The 26,326-nt window shown below is 41.6% G+C and overlaps 3 protein-coding genes across 3 annotated transcripts; all 3 read right to left on the bottom strand.

Moving 5' to 3' along the window:
- Positions 1-6,198: 6,198 nt before the first annotated feature.
- On the bottom strand, positions 6,199-9,477 carry LOC133746567 (uncharacterized protein At4g15970-like). Its single transcript, XM_062174737.1, has 6 exons — positions 9,296-9,477; positions 8,807-9,099; positions 7,673-8,026; positions 7,063-7,553; positions 6,646-6,738; positions 6,199-6,334 (listed from the first exon to the last, which is right to left on the bottom strand). Exons 2-5 carry the CDS (start codon positions 9,077-9,079, stop codon positions 6,684-6,686), a joined length of 1,173 nt encoding a protein of 390 aa, XP_062030721.1. The 5' UTR covers positions 9,080-9,099; positions 9,296-9,477; the 3' UTR covers positions 6,199-6,334; positions 6,646-6,683.
- A 1,496-nt stretch (positions 9,478-10,973) lies between these two features.
- LOC133746511 (sucrose synthase 7-like) lies at positions 10,974-15,122 on the bottom strand. Its single transcript, XM_062174683.1, has 12 exons — positions 14,830-15,122; positions 14,612-14,744; positions 14,374-14,528; positions 13,979-14,293; positions 13,684-13,900; positions 13,294-13,563; positions 13,071-13,187; positions 12,798-12,964; positions 12,480-12,704; positions 11,819-12,385; positions 11,573-11,711; positions 10,974-11,481 (listed from the first exon to the last, which is right to left on the bottom strand). The coding sequence occupies exons 1-12, from the start codon at positions 14,928-14,930 to the stop codon at positions 11,146-11,148; spliced, it is 2,742 nt and encodes a 913-aa protein (XP_062030667.1). The 5' UTR covers positions 14,931-15,122; the 3' UTR covers positions 10,974-11,145.
- A 299-nt stretch (positions 15,123-15,421) lies between these two features.
- On the bottom strand, positions 15,422-22,268 carry LOC133746510 (protein argonaute 1-like). Its single transcript, XM_062174682.1, has 22 exons — positions 22,100-22,268; positions 20,587-21,338; positions 20,291-20,499; positions 20,024-20,176; positions 19,796-19,929; positions 19,587-19,696; positions 19,321-19,427; positions 19,096-19,234; positions 18,903-19,019; positions 18,491-18,598; positions 18,335-18,406; positions 18,088-18,210; positions 17,829-17,988; positions 17,472-17,731; positions 17,239-17,381; positions 16,986-17,048; positions 16,844-16,907; positions 16,595-16,730; positions 16,428-16,501; positions 16,255-16,349; positions 16,138-16,169; positions 15,422-16,030 (listed from the first exon to the last, which is right to left on the bottom strand). The coding sequence occupies exons 2-22, from the start codon at positions 21,328-21,330 to the stop codon at positions 15,807-15,809; spliced, it is 3,267 nt and encodes a 1,088-aa protein (XP_062030666.1). The 5' UTR covers positions 21,331-21,338; positions 22,100-22,268; the 3' UTR covers positions 15,422-15,806.
- Positions 22,269-26,326: the final 4,058 nt, after the last annotated feature.

Raw genomic sequence — 26,326 nt, 5'->3', positions numbered from 1 at the left:
GTAGCAGTATTAAGGTCTCTATAGTCTACGCAGACCCTCATCTTGCCATTCTTCTTGCGGACAGGCACTATGTTAGATAGCCACTGATTGTATTTGGCCACCCTGATAATGCCTGATTTATGCATTTTTTCAACCTCCTCTTTGACGAGGATTTGCGTTTCTGAATTCATTCTTCGCGGCTCTTGTTTCACAGGCCTCTTGTCAGGGAGTGTTGGTAGCTGGTGGCAAACCAAGTCTGGTGACAGGCCGGGCATATCCTCATATTTTTCCGCAAAGCAGTCTTTGAATTCTAGCAATAAGTCGATAAGCCTCTGTTTCTCGCTAGGCTCTAGGTAAGCGCTGATAGCCACTTCCATGGGCTCATCTGCTGTCCCGAGATTGACTTTCTCGGTAGGGTCTCTGACTTTGGGAGGGGTGTCGTCCAACGCTGCCGGAGCGAGCTGAATCTCCACCTCATCCTCTTGTTCCTGATCAGAGAGTTCTTCGTCAATGATTTCCAAAGTCGCGATTCGCTCATAGGCCTCTTTTTCCACTAGATATGATGATAATCTTTCGTGCAGCGAGTGGAGGGCCTCTATCCCTTCCTCGGGAAGGTCGTAATCCATTAATCGTTTAAGGGTTTAGGCACAGCGTGGCCAGGCCTTTCCAAGCCTTCTTTTGCGAGCGTAAGCCCCCACTGTGCCAGTTCAGAGGCCGTCACCCCTGTGGGGCGGCCTTTGTCATCGAGGCCACTGACTTGCAATGGAGCGATAGGCTCCAAATAGTACCTGGCATCTACATAGTTTGCGGAAACTGGGAATGGACGAGGATCCGCTTGGATTACCTCAGCTTTATCTGTCTCCCTGTTCCACATAATAAGTTCCTGATGGAGGGTTGACGGAACACAGTAGCTCTGGTGAATCCAGTCCCTTCCCAGGATAGCGCTGTAGGCCGCATAGCAATCTGTCACAAAGAAAGCATAAACTCCCTCTGCTGGACCTACCTTGATACGCAAGAAAAGCAATCCCAAGGTCTTTGTTACAGTCCCCGCGAAGTTCTTGAGAGTGAGGGACGTGGACTGGATTTTCTCCTTCTTGATTCCAAGCAAATGCATGGTCCGAGTAGTAATGACATTAACAGCAGCTCCAGTATCAACCATGATCTTGCTAACTTTGGTACCGCCAACGTCCGCCGTGATGTATAAAGGTCTCATGTGCCGGACCATAGCGGGCGTTGGCCTAGTGAAGCTCATGAAGAATTCTTTACCGTTGGCGTCCTCCGTTTCCAAACAGACAAACTCTTCTACCGGTGTTGGGACCGCTGACGTGATCTGCAGGGGCTGTGTATTGCTTTCCTCAGCTTCTACGCATTCCTGAGCCGCGACCGGTATTGCATATCGCGCTGGGAGCACATAAACCATATTGCAGGACGTGTCTAATTCATCTATGTCGTCCTCCAAGTTGAGCTTGGGTTCGTTGACAGGGATAACCGTGTTGAACTGTTTAGCCAACCTGTCTACTAAGGATTCCTCAGTGAGGCCTTTTATCTCACACTGCTCATGCTCCTGAATCACGGGAGCGTTTTCAGGAGAAACTGATTTTGGTTCCCTAGCAGAGTCCGCCTCTAAGGGCGCAACTACTACACTCTGGACTTTTTTAGGTCTCCACTGTAAAGTGTCGGTAGGCCTATCCTTGCCCCCCAGCCTCTCGAAAACTGAAGATTTGGCTTCCGGTTCATCGCGAAACAAACGGCGCTTAACGTGCGGCCGTCTGGACGGCGAGCTCTCCTTTCTGGCTTGCGGAAGTGTTTTCTCCTTGGTAATTCTGCAAAAAACACTGGGCTCAGAAACCCTTATTGCTGAGCTCGCTTGTTTTCGCAAACTGCGAGGGGCCATTAATGGCTTGGCAGCAAGTGCTTCCATCTCTTTCTGATACTGCTCAGGCGATTTGACCAATTGTGAAGGTTTGATCAGGCCCTGGTCTAAAGCCTCGAGCGCGCGCTTGGCTTCCCCAAACCTGCGCTGCAGTTTTCGCTTTCTGGAAGGGCTTATCTCCACTGCCTTCCCCTTCTCCCTGGTGTACCACTTCCCTTCTTTGATGGTAGCGGTTGAAGCAGGTGGTATGTAGGGCTTTGTTAGAATGTCTTTGTGCTCGTTTGCAGCTTTCTCCTTTGTCTGCTGATCAACCGTAGCTGCCCTCAGCTTCTTAAACAGGTTGGAGTCCTTTGCAGGTGACCCCAATTCTCCCTTTTCTCTCGGGCTGGAAGGTTGATAGTTTCGCGATGGCGAGGCCCACTTGATGGGCGGGAAAGAGCCAAAACGAAATGTCTGCTCGACCTCTTCATGCGACACTTGGATGCCACACTCTTCCTTGCACCGCGAGCATAACACTACGGGTGAAGCCTGACCAAATGGTTTAGCCTTCTTCTGGGCAGGGGCCTCGTTAAGCTCTCCTTCTCGCCCCTTTGTGTTCAAATCCAGGGTTGTTTTCCTCTGGTTTTGCTTGGTCCAGTTCACATCGACCATGTTGATCCCAGTATCAGGAAAAGGGTTTAGGTCAACAAGCGCTGCTGCAGATACTGGAGCCTCCACTTGAAGACTACCGTTATTGAGCCATACCTGAATCTGGTCCTTGAGCTTCACACAGTCAGCTGTATTATGGTTCCACAAGTTATGGAATTTACAATACTTCTTTCCTTTCAGCTGATCTGGTCGAGGGAAAGGTCCAAAATCGGTCTTCACCATTTTCGCGGCGATCATCTCATCGAGAATCTCGTGTGCCTTGTTGGCATCATATGTATATGCCGCAAACTCAGGTTTAGTGAAGGCCATCGACTTGAGCTTGACAGGTTCCTTGGAGATTTTCAGTTGCTTCAAGGCTGGGTTCTTTCTCCCTGTCAGTTCATAAGCGGCGATGTCGCTCTCATCTTCCTCATCGTCCTCCTGAACTGAATCCTCACTGTGATAGTTATAGTAAGGGTCATACGTAGCCGGCTGGTAGCTCAGGGCCGCTACGGTGCGATTTTTCCCTGGTACATATGTCCTTCTGGACGCATTCTTTCTGGCATCGGTTTCTCTGAGGAGATGTTCGAAGCTTCCCACCTCTGTGATAAGCTCTCCCATTGACTGAATCATGCTTCCATGCTGCTTCTTTCGCTGGCGCGGCTCTAAGCCTTTGATCGCCAACTTGATCAACTCTTTCTCCGGCAGGATCACATTCAGTTTGGCCTTCTGAATCTGGAAACGCTGAAGGTAGGCCACAGCGGACTCCGTGGGTTGTTGGGCCATCTGGGTGAGAGAAGCCAAGTCTACCTCAGGCTCTGTGGCCCCAAAAGTCTCTCGGAAGAGCTTTTCCATTGCAGGCCAATCTGCCACAGTTCCTGGTCGCAATTTGGAGAACCACCGAAAGGCAGCCCCTGATAGAGAAGTGCCAAAGATCCTGCACTTGAGGATGTCATCATTCTGGTACTGGCCGCATTGTACCCTGAACCTGACCAGATGAGTTGCCGCGTTCTCGGAATCCTCCCCTGAAAAGGTAGCAAATATGATGTTTTTATAGCCCCTGGGGAAAGGCGCGAGCATTATGTGCGGTGGGAAAGGTCCCTCATAGACCCCATCCATCTGGGCCCTAGGGTTAGCCTGTCTAATCATCTCCTCTACCTCATCTCGTCTCACATATTCTGGACCCGGGGGAGGAGGAGGTGGTATGGCCGCTGCATGGCGAACAGGCTGCACAGGTATGGCTTGGTTTACAGTCGCTGTCCCTTCGCCTATGTGCACAACGCGGGTTGTAGCGGGTTGTTGAAGAGTCACTGCTGGCGTAGGCATCTCTTTTGCCAAAGCTGTTATCTTGATCGGGTTGCCAGCCTGGTCAATCCCATAATAGCTTCCTGGCAGCTCTTGATACACATTCTCTGCCCCATCGCTGTCGTACTGAATGAACACAGCGGGGTCGGACGAAGTTTCAACACTTCCCGATGCCTTTTGCTTCTGTCTGGCAGTCTGTCCACTTGATGGCGCGGTTTTTTCCTTACTGCCGCCAATAACCAGAGCTCGCTCCTTATCTCTCACTTGCATAGTAGCAGCGGTTGCGGCAGGTATAGCGGCAGGCGTAGTTGTACTGCTGCTACCCTTTTCCCGCTGATTTGGCAGCACATATTTACCTGAACCAGATGGTTGGCCCAGGGAACCAAGGATAGCGCTAGAATCTCCTAACGTCTTATTCAACACTTCTTTAGCTTGGTTCAACTCAGCTCTTTGCATAGCCACCTCGGTTGCGAGAGTTGCTCCATCTTTGCGAAGACCTGCCATATCTGATGTTGTTTGCTTGGTATGATTCGCGAGAGCATCAATGATCTTTTTCTGCTGCTGACTCTGGGCATCTGCGATGCTTATAGCTTGAGCCTTTAATGTACTCTCAGTTTGCGACATCAGTTGCTTAGTTTCCATAGCTTGTTGGGAAATACGCTGGTTTATTTCGCGTAAGATTCTATCTGTTTTCGCGTTCTCCCTTTTCAGATCAGCAGCCATCTTCTTGCGATGGTTTTCAATGTTTTCTGAGATGATTGCGCATGCAACCTCGACGGTCGCTCCCTCTGGAATAGGCTTCTCAACGAAATCCTCTGATTCTTCACTCTCCACTGTATTGGAGGCAGGGTTAGCGACATGCTCACTGGCCTGATCAGTGATGACAGTTTGACCCTCAGTAGCGGTCGAGTGACTCTCTCCCTGTTCAGTTGACATATCGGAGAATTGGGAACAAAGAGAGAATTTTTGAATTACTTGTTCTTCTGACAGACCACGACAATCCGCGCGAGGATGCGGTTTGTAACTGGAGGTCTTGTGTTTTGAGCAGTTAGCGTAGCCCTTTTTGTAAGGGTTTTCGCCTGACTTCCCAATGGCTAACGTTCACGAAGAGACACTTAGTTGGTCCCACTGGGCGTGCCAAAATGTTTGGCTCCAAAACCAGTTGGCTTGCAAACTGTCTCTTTTGAGCGAGTGATTGCGCAGGCGTGCCAGCACCGCGGGGTGCAGTCGTTGGGGTAGTCCCTTGACCTGACTTCTTCTTCAAGCGCTGTGGACGAGGAGAGCACCAACCTCGTCACAGGGTTCTTCTCTAGCCTTTCGGAAAATGACTTTTGCCTTACGGATAAGGACTTTGGTTGTGATCTCTTGCGTTCACCGAATCGATACTTAGTATTGTAGACTAAGCAGAGCAATCACTGGGAAGTTTGGAGAAAGCACGGGTTGCGCTAAAGCGTGACTTTAGCTTCGCTGGGTTGCGAGGGCGTTACCCTTGCTTCGCTGGTAGTAACGGTGGCGGTTGCGCTCACAGTCGGCTCGCTGGGAGACTGGGACTGGAAGTGCGGTCGCCGGGTTGGTCTGGTGATGCTGACAGTCGGCTCGCTGGGAGACTAGGACTGGCGCACGGTCACCGGGTTTCAACAAGGTTGAAGGTTTGCTCCGGGGAGGCTTTGTAATCGCTAGGATTGATTGATATGAGAGAGGTCTTTAATTCGTCCTTGAAACCCGGTATATATACCTAGGGTTTCTGACTGCTCCTTGTTGTAGAAGGATTATTGATTGAAGTTTCCTAATCGATCTCTGCTACTTACCTCCAATAAGGTTTCGTTTTCCTCATGGATTCCGGAATGGGCGAAGCTGTAACCCAAACCATAGTAGGCTTATTTTTTGGGCCGCAAGTATCGGCCCGCTGTGCTAGATCCACTAAAGGATATTGCCAAAATTACTTTTGGGCTCAAACACAACTACCAATCTTAAAGGGGATGGCGGAGATGCTACCGTTGCCTTAAGAACCTCGCTCCCAATCTCAAACAAGCAAATTAACCTAGCTATGCTTCCAAGGCCCAAAATATAGGCTGATCACCAGCCAAACAGGCTACCGTCAATCCACAATCGAGGGGAAGATTATTGCTTCAGGTCAAAATGTTTGCCTTGAGGTTTACTATTAAACAAATTTTGCTTCCGCCAAAACACTTTGCATTGGGGTTTTTACTTTTCTGTTACCTTGGTGATGAAAATTGAGACTTTCTCAACAATCGGTGCAATTAATATCATATTGATTTTAGCTAGCCGGCCCTAGGCCCTTTGCTTATCTTATCCAAAATAACCTGAAAAATGGTTGGTGTGTAATGCTCGATCGATTTGGAATAGAATTGACAGACAAGAATCTTCAATCTTGTGTATAAAAAACTAAGAAATACTAAAATCAATTATCTACCCTTTGTATTGGAAAATGAGTCATTTCATGATAATCATTAACAAGATGACATAGTTAATCACCAATTAATGGTATGAATTTCATTGCTGGACTTCACAATCGTTTTGTCTTTTAACCTGAAATAACAACACAAAAGTACAAACAGTGAGCTCCCTCGATGATTACCAGAGTTTAAGACTATAATAATTAGCTCAACATGATTAACATATAATACTTATTCCAATCCTAAACAAGTATTATTTGATAAAAATTAAGTTATACAGAATCAACAGAGCAGACAGTCTTGCATAGTAGCAGCTAGCTAGCTAGCTAGCATTATAAAACTGTAAAAGGAGATATAAGCCTGTACAAGTTAGATATATTCGAGAGGGCGATCGATGGAGGCAAATCGACTTACAAAGAATATTGATCGAGATTATTTATTTACCTTTAAACAAATCTACAGAAGTTGTGGTCGATCTCGGGTCACAACAAGTGCCTGCCGTGGCGTTGGCGTTGGCGTTGGCGTTGGAAGGAAGTACTGAACAACATCAAGTCAAAGGAAGAAGGGGTCAGTTTTAACGACAAACCGCCTTTAATTATAAACTCTTCCAGAAGCACAAGAAGAAAGAAAACTACACCAACGACAAACTCTATTCATAGTCTTCATGACATGGGGCATAATATATATATACAAGGAAAAAGCTTGGGAGTTTCTTGTAAATTAATATTACCATCACATGATCCATGAGGTCATGAAAGCTACAATTATTATAGAAAATGAGCACATGCTGGAGAAAATATTGGCTTAATGCATAAGATAATGAAGGATGAAATGCAAGTCAGAACCAATAGAATAATATACCTGCAGTTCTGTGGAACGGTCCATGAGGGCATAGTTGTTGGAGGCGTGGTGGTATTAGAAGTAGGCAATGCCACGTAATTTCTCCAATCTTGAAGCAGAATTTTGAGGTCATTGACTTTGTTATCGAGACCAACACAGCAATTAGCGTGCATTGTGCAAACCAGGTTTAAATCTTTACTGGGCTGACAGAAGCCGCCAAAGTATTTGGTGTCCAAGAATCTCATTTTCAATCCGATGCTGGTGATGAACGGATCAGATTTGATCTTGTTGAGCACGTCCTGGTCGTGATTATTCGGATACGCCTGCCTTGAGAAGTACCAAAAGTTGTAGAATTGGGTGGTCCGTTTATTAGAGACTACATAGGTAAATCCTCCGTTCGGAAGGTTGTTCACATCGTAAGAATCGCCTTGGAAGTAGTCACATGCAATTTGGAAGTCTGCATCTGGGAAGAATTGTGGGAATGGGTCCCTAAGCCACATAATGTCAGTGTCCTACATGTGAACCAACGATCAAGGGTTATTATCGCAAATGACACATACTCAAAGGTTATTATCGCAAATGACACATGCTCGAAACTAAAAGCACTCCAACATTAAGCACTAGCTAGTACCGTAAAGACAAAGCTGTATCCTTTTTCGAGAATAGAAGTCAAAAACTGGATTCTTCTCCACATCATGTGCAAGTAATCGGAGGACATGAAAGCTGCCTCGCTGGTAAAGTTGGCACCTTGAGTGTAGAGTTGGTAGCAATGAGGGTGAAGAGCCAAGCAACGAGCGTATGCCTTTCGGTCCAAGCAGATCACCACCAGATGCTTCAGCAGCCGATTCGTGTTGTTTCCGATCCGAAAACTCTCGAGAAACAGATCGAATATTGAGTTGGGTTCTGCCCACGCATCATTCAGTGTTGTGACGATTATGGTCTTGTCCTTCATGGATGCATTTCTCAGAACTGCATCCAAGGGATCCTGCATGTATCATCATCATGATTCATGTTAATTGATGGCCTCCATTTAAAATAATTATTCACCAATGACTCCTCATAGTGTTGATTCATGTATGTATAATTAAATAATGCCACCTATCAAATCAAATTGTTGAGTGAGTATATTCCCTCAATCCCTCTAGGTTTGATAATGACTTGATGGGGATCAGGGCCCAGGAGAAGGCAGCAAATTAAGGTTGGCACCGTGATAGAACAGGCATACAACTTGGTTTGGAGAAAGTAGTTTCTCTTTTAGATCAATCAAATTATTTAGTTCAGCATAATTCAAAATTAATTAGCAAACTAAAAGTTCAAAAGTTACTTATCCACTAAAACAGAGGAAGATAAATATATAAAACAGATAAGGCTAATCCAAATTTAACAACATGGCGAGATTTACTGAAAACCCCAAAAATAAATAAAATAAAAATAAAAACTATGAACAACAAGTCAACAATGAAATGAGAGGAAGATTAGAAAGCATATGCTCTGGGTGAATGCGTGTATGTCCATGTTCATTTGGGTGTGGAAAAGTTCTACTCTTTTCTTTTTTCGTTTTATGGAAAAGTCCTCCTCTGTTCCATGACTCTATAATAGTCTGGAGGGATCTTCACAAAATATAACAGCAATTTGGAAGAACACGAGATCAAATATGATCATACTCATATATTGCCAGAGCGTCTGCAGTTATGGTATATGACAAGTGAAAAAATGAAATGAATTGAAGGAAATAGAAGTATGAAGAGAATTAATATATACTGGCCTGAGATTTAGCTGAGAACAAAGGATCATAAATAGGTCCGCCGCCGGGGAAGACAGCGATGTAGAAGAGAAGGGAAGCCAGAGTAACAGCCACACACACCAGAGCAATATTTAGAATCCTCTTGACCAATCCATGATGATGATAATGGTGATGAACACCACCAGCCTTTGGTGTTGCGGCTTTTGTGTTATTCTCCATAACACCAGTACTGTTATTCCCAATAACTGTTACAGATAATAGTGCTGCTACCGGTGATAATGATTTACTGCTCATTGTGCTGATATTCCAGCCTCCTGGAGAATTGAATTAGATATATATGTAAAATTGGGACAAGCAAAAAGTAGTCTAAGAGCAATTCCTGGGTTATATATATATAGCTAGCTGCTTTGTTTCCTTCCTTCTCTGGCCTTATTATTTTCCTGCTTTGTGGTCATAAAACTAATGATAATATTTACAAGTCAACTTGGTGTATTAGTATTACACTATTACCTGTCTGTCTCTATGGGCCTGACCCTTCTGGCTTCCGGCTTCCGGCTTCCGCTATATAAATATTCCTCTTAATTACAATTTGTATAACCTAAATACAGTTACCAGAATAATACATCAATCCTCCATACAGTTAATGATTTGATATATCAACAAATAAATTGAATTAATGAGGGGAGAAGCTAGCCGAAAGGGTACTAGATTTTATATATGTAAACATTCAAAGGTAGGCCGCAGGTCATGTCGCTCCATATACATAGGCATACGTAATACGGGTTGTATTATTGAGGCTGTCCATTAATTCTAATTCTTCCTTGTAAATCATACCATAACGTACGACACATATATTCATGTGTGTCGTGTCGGTCTATAAGTCTTGTGACTGGTTGTGGATGCTTCCATCGATCATGTAGAGAAACAGGGTCCAAGAGTTTTTCTTGTCAGTTTGGCCGAGTCGAGAAATGTGAAGTTGTCAACATGCATGCTCTATAATTCAATTCAATTCAATTCAATTCGTTCGTTCATTTCATTGTTGGTATCTTCGTAATTAATATCTTTTTCAACACTATGATTAATTTCCTCCCTCGGATAAATTGGGTCCAAATAGATGCTTCCGATGGCAATTAGCTAGAGCGATGGAGAAGGACTTTTCATATAGTGTTTCTGGGGTCAATTTCCCCCTTTCCTTTTTTGTCCAGTTATGATTATGGAGGTGTAACTCCAACTATATGAGGCAGATTCCTTTCCAAGTATATATAGAATAATGAATGTATTATACTATTTTGTTCCGGCGAGTGGCTTAGTACCTATAGATTAAGGTAATAATTGTACATTTCTAATTAATTTTGTATTAGTGGTTACAGCTAGCTCAGCTTATTCATCAATTTTCAGTATTTAGAAAAAAATTTATACTTTTCCTTCGGCGCTTTCAATGTCCTCTTAACATGTATATGTCCAGCAGGTTGTGATATATGAGAGAGTCTTCGTCATCAAGCAAATTAAGCAAATATATGCTACTAGCTTATTGCATGTTCTTCACATGGATTATACTCAAATATTCAATTCTGCATCCGCAGACAAGCTTATAGGTATAATATTTTAGGCTTTTATGCCTTGTGTTCAAAAGGTCTCTAATATTGTCAAAATCTTATAATTTACGATCAATTTTCGAAGACAAATTTCCACATTACCCCTTACTCGTGGATTTCGTTTCCTACATTATTAAGTTGATTAAGAAGTGGGGTCCTCTTTTCTCTCAATAATTTCAAAAACTTTTTTTGACTAGTTGAATTAATATTCTTAATTGGCAACAGCAGCAATGCATGTGCAGTGGATGATTGGAGTGGGAGTGGCAAACTGGCATGGTCTGGTGACTGGTCTGGTCGTTGCTTAATTGTTCCCTTCCTTGCATATATTTCTAATGATCTAATTCTGAATATGTCCAAAGAAACAGTTCAATTCGATCACTGCATTGACAAGTTCAAAGTGAAACTAGTACGTAAAGTGGTCCCCGGAGGATACCACCTGCGCCAACTGACCAGCACCCAATATATGGTTTGGTATTAACTATTAAGATGGTTACAGTTACTTACTAACCATATATATATATCATGTTCTGGTGCCATGGAATTAGTTCCATGTGGGGATCGGACTTTGCTTGCATGTAGTGAAGGTCTAAATCGAATTGAAGGACGGACTGATCTTTATTTTTTAGAGATATATGGATATATGTTTACAATTAATTAAGTTGAATCAGATTTACATGTATGGCACTACCGACCTCAGTTTGTCAGTTCATCTTACGTACAGCCATCAATCTGTACATAAGCAAAATATGCACCTAGCCTCGATCATCATTTGTAGTACATATTCTTGAGCTTGTAATAAACAAGGCACAGAAAACCAATGATGACGAAGAAGCAATTCCAAAGGCACCGTGTTGGGCGGTTTGGACTTGCAGCATCAGGAGGGCCAATACGTTGCTTATTTATCTGCTCTAAACCTCCTTCATCCCTTGGTGTTGGTGTGATCTGAGCAACTGAAACTGTTGGCATTGTTGGTGCAGCTGCGGCTTGTGGGGGTTTGGATACAGTTGTCACTGACTTTGGTTTGCCTTGGTCAGCTGCAGCTATTGCCTTTGGTATCGGTACTGGTTCATATCCATCACTTGGGACAGGGACAGTCCTTGCCTGTAAGTTAACAAAAAATTGGCTACATTAGTAACTTACCAAATGTACTAATGATCTGAAAATGATATCCAAAACAAACTGATTAGCCTACCAAAGTCCTAAATAGGAGACTGTAAAACATATGAATGTAGCTTTGCTTTGCTAGCTTCGGCTCCTTCCTCAACTGCCTCCAAAACCCATAAGTGGATCCCATGTTCAACATTTTGTTTGCATATATTTTCCATGTATAGCTGCAACCAAAACAAACAAACAAACATCAGCTTCTAACATAAATAATAAAGAATTGCGCATAAGGCTGGCCTGCAGTCACATGATTTTTCAAATACTACTGCTGTACCATGCATATATACGCTGCAGACCCGCCGCGGACATCTTCTTCCAGTATTCACCATCTGCCCTGCATCTCTCAAAGAAATCAGCAATCTTGTTGCTGGACTCTTCACCATTGTTGGGATCAATATGGAAGCCCGAGACTCCATCAACAATAATTTCAGCCGGACCTCCTTGGTTTGTAGCAAAAGTGGGCAATCCACAGTTCATTGCCTCAATCACTGTAAGACCAAAGGCTTCATACAATGCAGGCTGCACAAAAGCTCCCTTTGTATCAGCAATGCAGCGGTACAACTCTCCGTTGCGATACCTATCAGTTTGAGCTGCTATCCATCTGAACTGGCCATTAAGTTGATATTCTTTAACCAAGGCATGCAGTTTGATAATTTCAGCAATTTCTTCTCTGTCTTTGGACTTGGATGGGTCAAAGAACCCCCCTACTATAACAAGGTTGACCAAATTCCTCAGCCTCTTGTTCTTTCCGAACCACTCAACTAGTCCTGAGAGGTTCTTCACTTTATCCAGTCTTGCCATTGAAAAGATGATTGGTTTCTTTTTGTCTGCCAAAAATCCTCTGTTCAAAATAAGCATGAAGCAAGTTAGTTCAACGTAAGAGCAGAGTGGTATCAAAATGTCAAATGAGTGAAACCAAATTATCAAGTTTTTACATGTGCTCGTCGTTTTCCTCCTTACTGTAGACCATTTGTTCAATGGAAGGATGAAATTTGGTAAAACGCTTCTGTTTTTCGGAGTTGGGGAAGTAGACAGATTGGTCAGCACCGGGAGCGGCAATGTTGAACTTCGGATCAAACACATCAATGCCTGAGACTACTCGACACAGTCCTGGCATTGTAAATGCGGTGTGGCTTTCATACTGTCCAGGTCGATCCTTACTGATTCAGAAGGACACATTAGTCTAAGGAGCTAGATTGAGTATGAAATGCAGTTTTCGATCAATGAGAAAGAAAACTACAAGATAGCCTTACCCTCCTGCAATTTCTTGAAATGTGCTAGTTATGACAAAATCAGTTGAGTTCATGGAGATTAAGTCTGCAGTGAACTGACAAGAAAAGTGGTACTTTGTATCAAATTCCTTCCATTTGGCATCCGAGTCTTCATACTTGGTCTTTTCTAGAGCGTGGGCAATTGTTCCCTGCAGGCGGTTTAAGGGTTAGAATTAATTGATACAAGATTTTACAAGTACGTACTTCAGGTTTAAAATGACTAAGATAGATGTCTGATCATGGTCAGAATTAGACCTGTGTTATTCCAAGCTTGGCAGCCATCAAAGAGGCCACCAAGTTTCCATCACTGTAGTTCCCAATTATGAGGTCCGGTTTGCAGTCCATGTGCTCTAGAATCTTTGCAGTTGCATCCTAACAATGAGAGATCAAACAAAATCAGTACATAAAATAAATTGAATATGTTTCCAAAATGTAGGTGGAGTTATATATTTAATAGATTGAAAAGTAAGATCAATGCCTGGACAAAAGTCTCAAGATAAGGGTAGATATCAAAACGGGACACCCAATGGCGCAGAATTCCTTTGTCTGTCCTGAAAGGAACCCTGAGAATGTGGGAGTGCTTAGTGTTGACTATAGCCTCCAACTCCACATTGCACTTTGTCCCTCGAGAGTCTGGTATGAGTCGCGTCACCACAAGAATCTGAGGCTTCACAGCAAGCCCTTGCTGCTTTATTCTCAGTAGCAACTCTTCCTCTAAGGCTCTCACTTGATCAAGTATATAAACCACCTGTTTCATTTATTTATGAAATTGCACAACAAGAACTAGTACAAGTCAGTTAGTATATCCTTTATATGCATGTTAAGGAAGTAGAATCAGTAAATTAACTGATCAGTTGAGTAGTGAGACCTGGCCACCAGTATCAGGCAATCCAAGGACATCTGACTGGCCAAAGTAGCCGTGAGGAGAGAAGATGACAATGTTGAATGTATTGGGAAGGCTGCTAAAGAATGACTCCAACTTCACGCAATCCGGCGCTTGGAGTACTTCTGACAGCGTCCTCATTCTCTCACCAACTCTTTCTGCTGTATCCCCCCATCCTTTCTCAAAACCCATGTCCTTTAACCTGAAAATTAATAAATTCACCACACTGTACGTACCTGCAATACAAGGATCAGCACAAAAGTGAAAGATGGATGAGTACCTCTGCTCGAAATTAAGAAATGGTGTGTTTTTTGGGAGTGCTGAGACAAACGATTGTGCTCGAATCAATGACGTTTCAAGCTTTTCCACCGAATCCATAGTTTCATTGATCATAAGATTCTGTCCGTGGTGATTGAGTGCTAACAAGTAGTCAAGCAAGGGTTTGGCATAATCGGATGAGCTGGCATTCAGCCTCGAGGAGATTAACTTGAGGATGAAGTTAAGTCCATTCCCAATAGAAGAAGGAAGAGTCATGCGAGGACTAGAGAAGTCAATGGCTCCAAAATCAATTTCCAAAGCATTTTCATCATTTGCCCTGCATGTAGGTACACCCCATTAAACATCATATATGTTCATTTCAAAAATCAAACTGCAGAAAATGTCAAGTACATATACCAGTTCTCGTCGTAGATCATTTCTTTGAATTTCAAGTATTCGGTAACACTGATTCCATCCACTGCTAGATCATCAGCATTCACCTTAACAAACTCTGAGAAACCAGGATTTGGTCTAACAGAAAATGCAACATGCGGCGGAACAACAGCTGCTTCCTGCATTTATAATAAAAGTAATACCGTCTATTATGATCTATACCTATTTACATATATAGCTAGAAACTAGTGTGTCTATATACCTGAGTGGAACTGAGGATGTAACCAAGTAATCCCCGTAACACCTTGCTTTTTTCATTCCCGTCCTCTATTGATTTTTCGATTTCCTCCATTATATGCTGGGGCTTCATTAACCTCTTCCCATTCCCGACAAACCTTTTTATTCGTTCCCAACCAAATTAGTTAACAAGGAACTTTTGAGAAGTAAAATTTAAAAAAACTATTTTGGGTCGGAAGCAACCTGGCAAAACATTTCTTCATGTGATAGCGGCTCTGTCTCAGAGCATCTGGCATAGTGTCTGCAATTGAATCGGAGCGCTTCAAGGCCGGGATGGAAGCCATTTTAGCAAAAGTAAACAATGAACTAATTTGTATGTCTTGTGATGCTAATATGTTAATGAATGGAACGGATGCTAATTTATATATGGCAACGGCATCGGCATGTTCATGCAGAAATTGCAATGGGAGGAGAAACAAGATTCTTTTATTCGTGCAATGCCAGCATTGGGAGGAAACAAGGAATTAACACAAGAAAGGAATTTATCAAAGGGTAACCCAGAAACCAGAAGGAAGCAAATGATTTGGCTTTTTTCTCTGGTAACCTGGTTGCTAGGTACATGTATCATTTCATCTCATCTATCTCAAATTGGAGGGAAAGAATCTCAAGGTTATTTTTGTAACGCGTATTCATTCTTTGCCTCTTTCTTTCAATAAGACAACCCTGTCTCACATAAGTCTGTTTACCGTAAACTGCAGACTCTTTCACTGTTCAAGAGGACAAAAGGCATTCCTATTGGTACTAAAACCATTTAGCATGCCACGGAACAACTGGATTATAACATAAACTAGCACACTGAAGCATTTACATTTATAGCTTATCAAACAAGCATCCGGCTTTTTGACGTAATAAGATTAGTGCATTACCAGATTCATTCACGTTCAACCAGCCCATGTTTAAAATAACAAAAGCCACTAATTGTTCGGCACTATATCATGGCATGCAATCCCTGGATAATAACTAGACTAGATTTACCCAGACGGGTGCAGCAACAATGCATACCAGTTGCCTACTTGGAAGAAGTCTTAAGAAATGTACCTACTAATTGAACCAAAGCGGTAAAAGCATTGGAACAATCCAAAACGAAACTAGAGCTTTTCAACTTAAACTACAAATTTCTTAAAAATCTGCCAACTTCTACTTGCAGTTGAGACATCCCTCTAGCAGTAGAACATGACCTTCTTCACATTCTCTTTCAGTGCAGGTAAAGGCCTCACAGCAGCATTTGGACCCGGTGCTCGAGTGCTCCGTCCTCCACCAGCACCAGCCATGCCACCTCCACGTCCATGAGCACCACTTGACATTGAACCGCTATCTGAGGTCTCAGGCTCCATGTAAAATCTCGCTCGGAACGCAGCGAGATGAGCATAATATGCAGGAGGAACTGGAAAATAAACAATTAGTCAGTAAAGATTCCAGAGAGTAGTGATCCCAGTCATGAGCCAACTGAGAAAGGGCAACAGATGAGTGTCAGCGACAGCAAAAGCTTACCGATTGAAACTGAGCGTGTACACCTTGCATATCTACAGGAATTCAAAAGTATTTAGCATTACATTTGAGATGGTAGATTAGGGTATCTTAGGCATAGGAATAGATGAGCCAACTTACGTATAGCAAAGATTATTGGTAAGGGACTGGAGTGCATCTGCTGTGAACTTATTTTCATCCCACAGCACATGGTAATGAGCTGGGCGGCTTGTACCCTGTCATAACACGTTGGCTAGAGGTTTAATACACTATCTACCACACAAACACATAAACACAAAGGAAATTATTCTTGCCTGAATTCCTGCATGGCTGCAGAGGTAGAAGTCAAACTCAGTTGGGTGACAGATTTTGGAGTCCACGACCGTACCTGATAAATTAGTGGTAGCAAGATTCAATTTCTAGACTAATTTTCTCAGAATTTTTATTTAATGTCATTTTGATACTTGAAAATACTATTTACCAGGTAATATGTTCCCACTCCTGTCAATTGCATTGCGATCACGATGGTTGTCTGCAAACAATCTTGTATGATGACGCTTTTGAACAACAACAAAAGTCACAGGAGGCTGATAATTTGGCTCCAGTGAAGCACAGGCCTACATAACACGTGTAAGAGGAATCTACTGGTTAATTGATTATAATACACACTGATATAACAATCTGAAAGTATGTAAATCAACATAAGTGCAACAGCAACAATAATGATTACCTTACGAATTGCATCAAGTTCATACAGTAGAACTTGGTAGAATTGGCCCTCACTGACACCATCCCTGGAAAGAAAGATATACACACTCCATTAGATACAGGACTACGTCGGATGAGAAAATGCCGAAGGAGCTAGAAAATGCCTGTAGAAAATGATGCGTTGAGGCTTCTGCCCTGTTGCTCTACGAAAGGAAATAAGCAGTTCCCTGCATTTTCAAAACACAGTTACATGTTATTCAACTCCATAATTATAACAACACCTACTAGAAAAACAAAATGCCCCTTCATACATTACAGCAACATAAAATTTAGTATCAAATGAAGAAAAGAAGCACACATGATATATATATATATATATATATATATATAGAGAGAGAGAGAGAGAGAGACTCATACTTTATCATTCCACCAGACATTGTCCCTTTTACTGGATCCTGCCACTGTTTAAACAAATCTTGGATGAGCTCCTGACGATGGGCTTGAGCACATACTAAACCAGCATACTTGGTAATTTCCGGCCAGTCTTGAGAAGCCACAACCTAAGTTACAAATACAGTTTGAACATCAATTGTTACTCTATATGAATGCAGAACAAAAGAACAATATCCATTATGCTAGCTAAGCCATACAGCTGCAATTGATGGGCTTGAATCCTCCCCTGGATGAGGATGTGTCACATCAGCGCCAAAAATTATTGTAGGACGGTCGCTGACCAAGGGAATACGCCTGGAGATTGCATCAACAAGTACTGTGTTCCGTCCCCCGACCTTCACATTTATCTTCAAGGCAACGTTTGCCAAATACTGTTTACTCATTCTAAACACATGTTTAGTTAAACAGCACTGGGATACTAGGCCAAGATCCGTCTCACAGATCCTTTTTAAATCACCTGGATGAGATATCATAGCATTCATTAATCTAAACAACTACTATGGAGAACAAAAAAAATAAAATACTGTAATAAGAATTTGATTTCAATTACATACCATAAAGAGAGCCATTATTATCTGGCAAAATGACGACAAGAAGGTCAAGCTCCTTGCCCGGAATCTTAGTCATTGCATCATGGTATCGAGTTTTTAAGACCTTTTCCACCTGATCAGGTCGAGCACTGACTGGTGGAAGCACGGGCTCAGGGTTAAATGCCTGATAAATAAACAGTTCAACAGTCAGATGCCAAATAGAAAAAACTGCAATATAATTTAGGTCAATGAAACTGTAAGAGAGCAAAAATAAGTCCCATACCATGCCAGAAATGTGACACATCTGAGCAAGTTCATAACAAAATCCTTTTGCCACACTGTCTTGTACGTTGCGGGAAAAATTTATGCAGATCCAATTGGTTACTTTTCCTCCATTTACCATTTTCTGCAACAATATCACAAGATGTTAAGAAAAGAATCCAAACATATGCCACTCCAAGAAGACAGACATGAGAATTACAGGTTTAGGGTATTGTATAAGATATATGATATTAATGCATCCAAAATACCTTATTCATCATATTCCACTGTCCAACTTGGGGCAGGCAATCCTTTTCCCTTCCAGTATCATGGTATTTAAGCTGTAAGAAACAGAAGAATCAATACAGATCCATACTATCACAACAGATGCAGAAACAAAAACGCAGTTATAGATTATATCTTACCCACGGTGGAGGAAGAATACGAGCTTCAACCTGAGCCAGATTCTCACTAATTTTAATTCCAAACTCCTGTGCATAAGGATCTTCAGCATAGGCATTATGACGTACTGTCTGCAATATTAGCATGAGAAGCAAAATTAGGAAACTAAAATATCACGCAATTCTGCCTATAACACAATCAACAGCAATGCATTGTGCTTCTGCATTTAAAATATTTGAAGACATAAATTTAAGCTACAATGCGACAGCAAAATTGCCATATAAGCCAACACTGTGGAAGTAAAAAACCTGATTTTAGGGACCAAATCATATCACTGAGTTTATGATACACATATCAGATACAAATAAAGTACACAGAAAAAATTGCTTTGGGATTCAAGTTTCTAGAAATAAGCAGAAATTAAAAATAACTAACCTGCATAATATCACGCTCCCTTTCTTGAGGGCGCTGACAGGTCACCTTGAGCAAAGCAGTTATCTGTCTCTCATTCAATCTCTTGGAGTACCTTTGTCCCTCAACAATTTTACAGACCTAAATGCAATTACTGCCTATTAGAACCCAAGTAACTGCTGTATTTGAAAATCACAGTTGTATAGCAGCAACTCACCTCCATGGGTAAATAGTTTGGTCGCTGTTGATTTCCAACTTGAAGACAAGGCCAATATGGATGTTGAATGGCAAAACCGTAGGTTTCATGAAAGTATTCAACAACCGATTTCATCGTTCCTCTTTCGTCCACAGGAAAACTGAAGACAAAAAATAAAAAAAGAGTCATGAAATCAAGTTTCAACAGAATTTTAAAAATTAACGACCATTAGATATTTATTCTCACGTTAATTCTCTTGTTGCCTGGGACGTTAAACCAGAGATGCGGTATTTTCTGCGCATATTTCCTCGGTGTGTAACTTCAACCCTCACTCCACGTAGAGCCTTTTTAATCTATTTAAAAACAAAAAGATATAATGCCAACATCTAGTATGTAAAATTAATAAACATGAAAACAAGTATATCTAATAGGGCATATCCCAATGTTATCCACACGCAGAAGAGACAACTCAATTGCCAGAAGGTCCAGAACAAAGACAAGAGAAACCTAACCTTTACACGATCAGAATCAGAAAGTGGCCTCGCTTGAACATCACGATTCAGTAGCTGGGTTACAAACTCAATAACTGGCAATGGCTCAATAAAAGCTGTCGAGGACATATCTGGACATCCAACATAATAGTATACATGTCAGCGCATAATTCATCACTTAAATTTATAAAGGTATATAAGCTATCACAAGTCAGAATGTTGCATCTTACCAATATTTAAAGATAGACCCATTTGAGTTGGACGAATACTCTGGTAGAAACCACGCCAGCTTTCCAAACCCTCACCAAGTGGTTGTCTTCTCCCCAAGCCAGGGTCGTAAAATGAACGCCCCACAGGACAGTACCTACAACCAAAAAGGACAGTATCAGCTTGTGCACATATCCACCATGGATAATTTTTCCCAGGTCATAAAAGCATAATGCAGAAACATTTTGTACCTAGAAGTAGGCAACTCCCTTAGAACAATGTCAAGAACCTGAAGGGCCTCCTGGGGTGCATCAGCTATCCTCCCTTGCAAAAAGAGACCTAAATGGTGCAGGTCAGCACGAGCAGCGAATTTAATCACAACTCTGAAATCTCTCTCTCGCCGGCTGCATCAAGAAGAAAGCCATCATCAAATACACAGTTCCTCCTCATAAATCAAGTAGACTACAACAGTACAATAAAAGAGTTGCATTTAAAAAATACAAGCAATTAATACGTACGCTTGTCCAGCCTGTCCCTCCTCATCATCCAGAAGAGTGATTTTGAACTCCTTCGACTGGAAAGGAAGAGGTCCAGCAGTATACAGGCTCTTCCGTCCATCATAAGCAGGAAGCCGGCTTGAAAGATGGGAGTCCTTGTAGGTTTTCACTAGCTGAGACATCACAGCACGGTTTACACCCCGTGATGTGACTTCTGGAGTAATAGTTACCTAACACATAATAAAACAAAGATATTATTCATATTATCATCAAACAAAGTTGGAATCAAAATACAGACACAGGGCAAGAGAGCTCACATCATATTGGTGCAGATCCTTGTCTGGTAATTCAGCAAAGAAATGATTTGCCTTGACTGTACACCTTGTGCCAGTCTTACCCTTACCAGGGCGAAGAGGGAACCTCATACCCTTGCTAGAGACTGGAACGCGTTGAATGGCCTGACTAGGAGCTTCCTCTTGCTGGATGGAAACCTGCTGAAGCTGCTCTGCCACTTCTGAAGGCTCGGGTGGATGAGATGATGAACTTGCTTGATAAGCAGGCTGAGGGGTGATTCCAGCTTGATAAGGAACTGGGGTTGCTTGGTGCAGCTCGGAAACTGGTGATCTGGATGGGCCACCAGGAGAAGGTCCTCCACGACCGCCACTGTACCCTCCTCGGCCTCCTTGCTGAGGAGGCCCTCCCCTGCCTCTGCCTTGATATTCAGGAGGGCCGCCATACTGCTGTTGTGGCGTTGGATAGCCTCCACGGCCACCACCATAACCCCCACGCCCTCCCTGTGGAGTAGATCCTCTTCCACCTTGGTAACCTCCACCCTGTTGTTGAGGCGGAGCTCCCCTTCCACTTTGGTAAACTCCTCCACCTTGTTGTTGTGGGTAACCCCCTCCACCCTGCTGTTGAGGCGGAGATCCCCTTCCCCCTTGGGAACCTCCGGCACCTTGTTGTTGTTGTTGTTGTTGTGCTGGTGGAGCAGCGGGACGCTGGGAACCAGACTCAGAGCTTTCACTTCCGCTAGGAAGCTCAGTTCTCCTCTTCCTCACCATGATGGTGTCTATACAAACATAACAAAAAAAAATAAGAAATTGAACCCCAGTAACAGATAGTCAAACGAACATAAATAATACGCAAACTAGGGATTCAAATAACCATGAGAGTATTTTGGCGCACATCAATATCAGAATGAGCCTACATACGGAATATGCAAATTACATCTATTAGACAGTGTAAAAGCAAACAACAGACTGTGATCATAGGCAATTTAGTAGACAAATTCCAAATTCTAGTTTAAACTATAATAAAACAGGTCACAAACACTGTAAATAAAAGGAGCATCTATACAGTAACCAGAGAATTCCCAGAGTTTAGCATCTCAAAAACCTGAGGTTCCGTTCATTCAGTTGAAATAGAAAAGCATTCAAGTAAAAAATGGAGCGACAGTGCAAAACTGAAAACACAAATACGGCGTCGAAAACCGAAAATTAAGAGAAGACAAACCCTAGAAACAGAGACTTTCTCAGGGGCCAAAAAAAGCCAGAGATGCTTTCCAGCATTGCAAAATGCACGAGATCTAACGATCTAACGCAAACCTGAAGCGAAAACGAAACGAGAGCACAGAGGCTCGGAACCATAACGAACAGATACACAATCAAAACAGATCTTCGTGAGAGAAAAGACAGCCACACAAAGAGGTAGAGCCAGATAAACACAGATCCACACCACAAATTCGGAACCAAAAGAGAGAGGCGGAGAAAGATAAACAAAATTAGCATTCAGTAACGAAACCCTAGAACGGCGGTGAGAGAGAAGGTTTACCGTGAAAAGCAGAAAACCGATGAGGGCCGTACTACCAACACCGCAGCAGTAGTGGTTGCTTTTGGTGTTTCCAGAGAGAAAACGAAAAAAGGGGCTCTCTCTCTCTCTCTCTCTCTCACCCTTTTGAATATTCTATTATTTTTTTATGTTGCTGTTGGTGAGAGACCCCATCAACACCTCCCCACACTCCCAATTTATACAGCTACTCACCAGTAGGTTAGTCAAAATCACCACTCTACCCTTCTCGCTATCACTTTACGGTCTTACCCCTGCTCGCCTCTTCATTTTACCCCTACTCTACTCTACTCTCTGTCTGTTTTGTACCCTTGTCTGGGGTCATCTTTTTAACCCCGTAAAAGGAATCCTAATCCTCTTTCAAAAAAAAAAAAAAGGAATCCTCTGGAACATAATGCCAACATTGCCCTTCAACGAAAGGATTTTTATAGGAAAAAAAATATTTTTAATATGGAATTTGGTGAAATATATACCTGAAGATTAGGTAAATTCCTAAATGCAAAAATACTATGTCAGTTTCAATTTGTTCTTTTCGAATTCGATTCATCTCCTTTCAGCTGCTTTTCTATCTCACATATATCCTGTAAGGAAATAAATCAATTATAAAATTACCATGTAAATGCTCAAATATACGGATTGGGACCTCTTATACGAACCTATTTCAACAAACACTTTTAAAATCTAGATCAAATATAGCAAGCTTTACACATCAGTGATTTGTGTTGAACTAGTTAGATATGATGAGATTTAGTTTTAACGATGGTTGAAGTCGGTCCATACCAATACGAGAGGTGGCGGCTCTTGAACGAAAAGTAAAATCCGCCCATAAAAGGGATTAGGGTTTTTTTGTTGTTGGATTTTATATATAGTAACAATAAACTTTCTAAACTTGGAAAAAAAAAAACAATTATAGTAATTATTAGGAGTTTTAACGGACTAGCCTTTTAATTTGTGAATATGATGAGACGTTGAATTAGGGATGAAAATTTCTTCCTCAGTTTCGAGTGATCATGTGGACTCACCTAGTAGATTGCGAATGAAGACAACCAGTTGGTGAGGGCAAAGATGTCCACGACGTTTGAATAAACCATCGGTTTTCAAAACTCTTTTATAAGGTTACTTTCTATTTTCCTCTCTCCCCTTTCTCGAAATTAATATGGAATATGGTGGAAAAAAAACTTGACAAAATTAGGTAAATTCCTAAATGAAAATATATCCTTTCAATTTCTTCTTTTATAGTTCGGACGTTCGGTTCATCTCGTTTGTGCTACTTTCCTGTAATTTATTTATATTCTAATTGTTGTAAGGAAATAAATCAACAATGAAAATTACCATGTGAATGCTTAAATATATGGACTCTAATTAAGTATTGAGACCTATTCCATCTGATTACAACAAGATTTTTGAGATCTCGATCAATTATAGCAAATTTTGCGTTGCAATGATTTATTTTGAACTAGTTACATTTGATGAAGTCTAGTTTTAACAACAGTTGAAGTTAAGATGGTCAATACCAACATGAGAGGTGGCGGCTCTTGAACAAAAAAGTAAAGTCCACCATATAAAGGATTAACGAAGAAACGTTGTTCTACATTTTATAAATAATAACGATAAACTCTTTAAACTTGGAAAAAAAGTATAATAAATTATGTTTTTAAGGGACTGACTATGTAATTCGTGAATAAGATGAAACGTTAAATTAGGGATGAAAATTTGTTCCTGGGTTTGAGTAATCACGTGAACTCGCCTATTATATTGCGGATGAAGACAAGCCACACTAACCGTCCCTTAAATGCAAAGATGCCCATGATGTTTGAATAAACCGTTGGTTTTCAAAACTCTTTTATAACGCTACTTTATGTTTTTTCTCCCTCCCCTTTCTCGGAATTTTGGTGTGTATTCAGAATTTCAATCTCACCCAAAATCTCACAGACACCCATGATGATAAAACCACCAAATTAATCTTTTTTATTTTTGGGAAAAAAATACAAACAGTACTCCAATTATGGCCCATTCTAAATTTTCATACCTAACTTTCCGAAACTATCACAATAGTACCTGGAATTCCCAACCCGACCCAATATTCGTACCTGCCGTCCATGACGGCATTAAGCGGCATGTCAGGTGGCATATCTTAAGGGATATTTTGGTCACTTCATTCACTTAGACTTTTTTTAATATTTTTTTTCTTTCCTGTCTTAATTTTTCTTCTTCTGGTAATTTCACCAAACCTATCCTCTCTCTTTTGGGTCCCTATGCTCAGCTCTCAAACCTTGAGCTCCACTGCCATCAGTTGGAGGAACACCTTCCTCCATGCCACCACACATACGGCCATACCCATGTCAGGAGCAGCGCCGTTTAGCGGTTTAGCCATTGGATATCCTACTCGATTGCGTCTTCAATCTTCTTATGGTCTTGTGCCTTGAGCATGGAAGCAATCTGATATAGGACGAGAATGGGCCTGGTTTAGCCGGAAAGTTAGAAAAATAAAGAAGCGACGTAGAATCAAGAAGAGTGATTGGAAAATAGGTAACTCACGCATAATGAGGTTATTAGCTGCTGGAATATTCAAGAAGATTAGGTTTTGGACTTTTCGGGTTTCTCGTGCGAAAAGTCAGATTCTGGATTGTGAATCAAATTGGAGTAAATTTTGGCCAGAATGTCCGTTAGAGACGCATGATACCTTTCCATAATGGGAACGACGAGATCTTCAAGACTCACTTTAGTGAGCCCTATCAGATTTAGGCCAAAATGTATCGTCTTAATTATCCGATTCGTGATTTAATATTTTTAGGCTAGTTTTACATTCTTTTTATTTTAGGTTTTCTAGTTTATTTTGGATTTGTTTTGTTTTAATCCGTGGGCTTTAGGGTTTCATTGTTAGTCGCCTTAGGGTTTCTTTTCCCATATATAAGCAACCTTAAACGACTGCAGAACCTATCTTTTAACATATTTATCAATCAAATTGAGATTTATCTCTTTTATCTCTGGTGGACTCCATAATTTTTGCTTAGGTTTATTGCTGGTAAACCTAGTTTATCATTCTGACTATGTCAGGTGGCCGAAAAGTCCAAAACCTAATCTTCTTGAATATTCCAGCAGCTAATAACCTCATTACGTGTGAGTTACCTATTTTCCAATCACTCGTCTTGATTCTACGCCGCTTCTTTATTTTTCTAACTTTCCGGCTAAACCAGGCTCATTCTCGTCCTACATCACAATCTTCTCATCTTTAATGGTTTTCCTCACTTGAATCTATAGCTTTGGAATCAGGATCTTCTGGTGTTCGCAATTGAAGCCGGAATCGGCACCTCCCAAGCTTCCACCTTTTAAGCTAATCAAAACCCAAAATTTCCCACAACCCACTTCATTTCTCCCCTAAAATCAACCGACCCAAAAATGATCAGCCCCAAAGCAAACAATCTCAGAGCTAATAAACACTACATTCCCCAGATTTCTTCTTGCAATTCCTTCTTTTACACGCAACGGCGAAAACAAGAGCAGAAGACGAAATCGGATTAAGTGTGAAGAAAGTGATTGTGAGAAAAATTAGAGGAAAATAGAAAAGAGGTTACCGAGGTCTCTCAATCGGCTCCGTTGGAGCTTAGACTCCACCATTGTTGATTGCTACTTCTCTTTGGTGTCAGAAAGTGATTTTTGCTATTAATTCACTATTTCACCATCGTTAATGGGTGGACTCCACCATTGTTGATGGCATGTTTCCTCCACCATTGTTGATTGTTTCTGGGTTTGCTGGATTTGAATGGGGACGAGAGAGAGAGAGAGAGAGAGAGGGGACTAAAGAATGGGGCTGGGTAAGTAAATGACACAAATACCCATCTAATATGTCACGTGGCATACGTGTTAACCCCGTCATGGACGGCAGGTACGTATATTGGTTCGGGTTGGGAATTCCAGGTAACATTGTGATAGTTTCGGAAAGTTGGGTATGAAAATTTAGAATGGACCATAATTGGGGTACTGTTTGTATTTTTTTCCCTTTATTTTTTGTTGATATTAGGGCATCTCCAACAGACTAGTTAAATTCAAAATTTTAGTTATATATAACTATTTTTAAAGCAAAATTCAACTCCAACAGACTAGCTATTGCTAAGTTAAATTTAGCTTTAGCTAAATTGGCTAGCTATATTTAACTAGAGAATCATGCATAGCTAAAGCAAAAGTTATATTCCTCTTTCCTCTTTTGTCCAC

Source organism: Rosa rugosa, chromosome 4 (assembly GCF_958449725.1).
Source record: "Rosa rugosa chromosome 4, drRosRugo1.1, whole genome shotgun sequence".
Lineage (NCBI taxonomy): Eukaryota > Viridiplantae > Streptophyta > Magnoliopsida > Rosales > Rosaceae > Rosa > Rosa rugosa.
The sequence above is the reverse complement of the archived record's forward strand: the minus strand, read 5'-3'. Positions and strand labels throughout refer to the sequence as shown.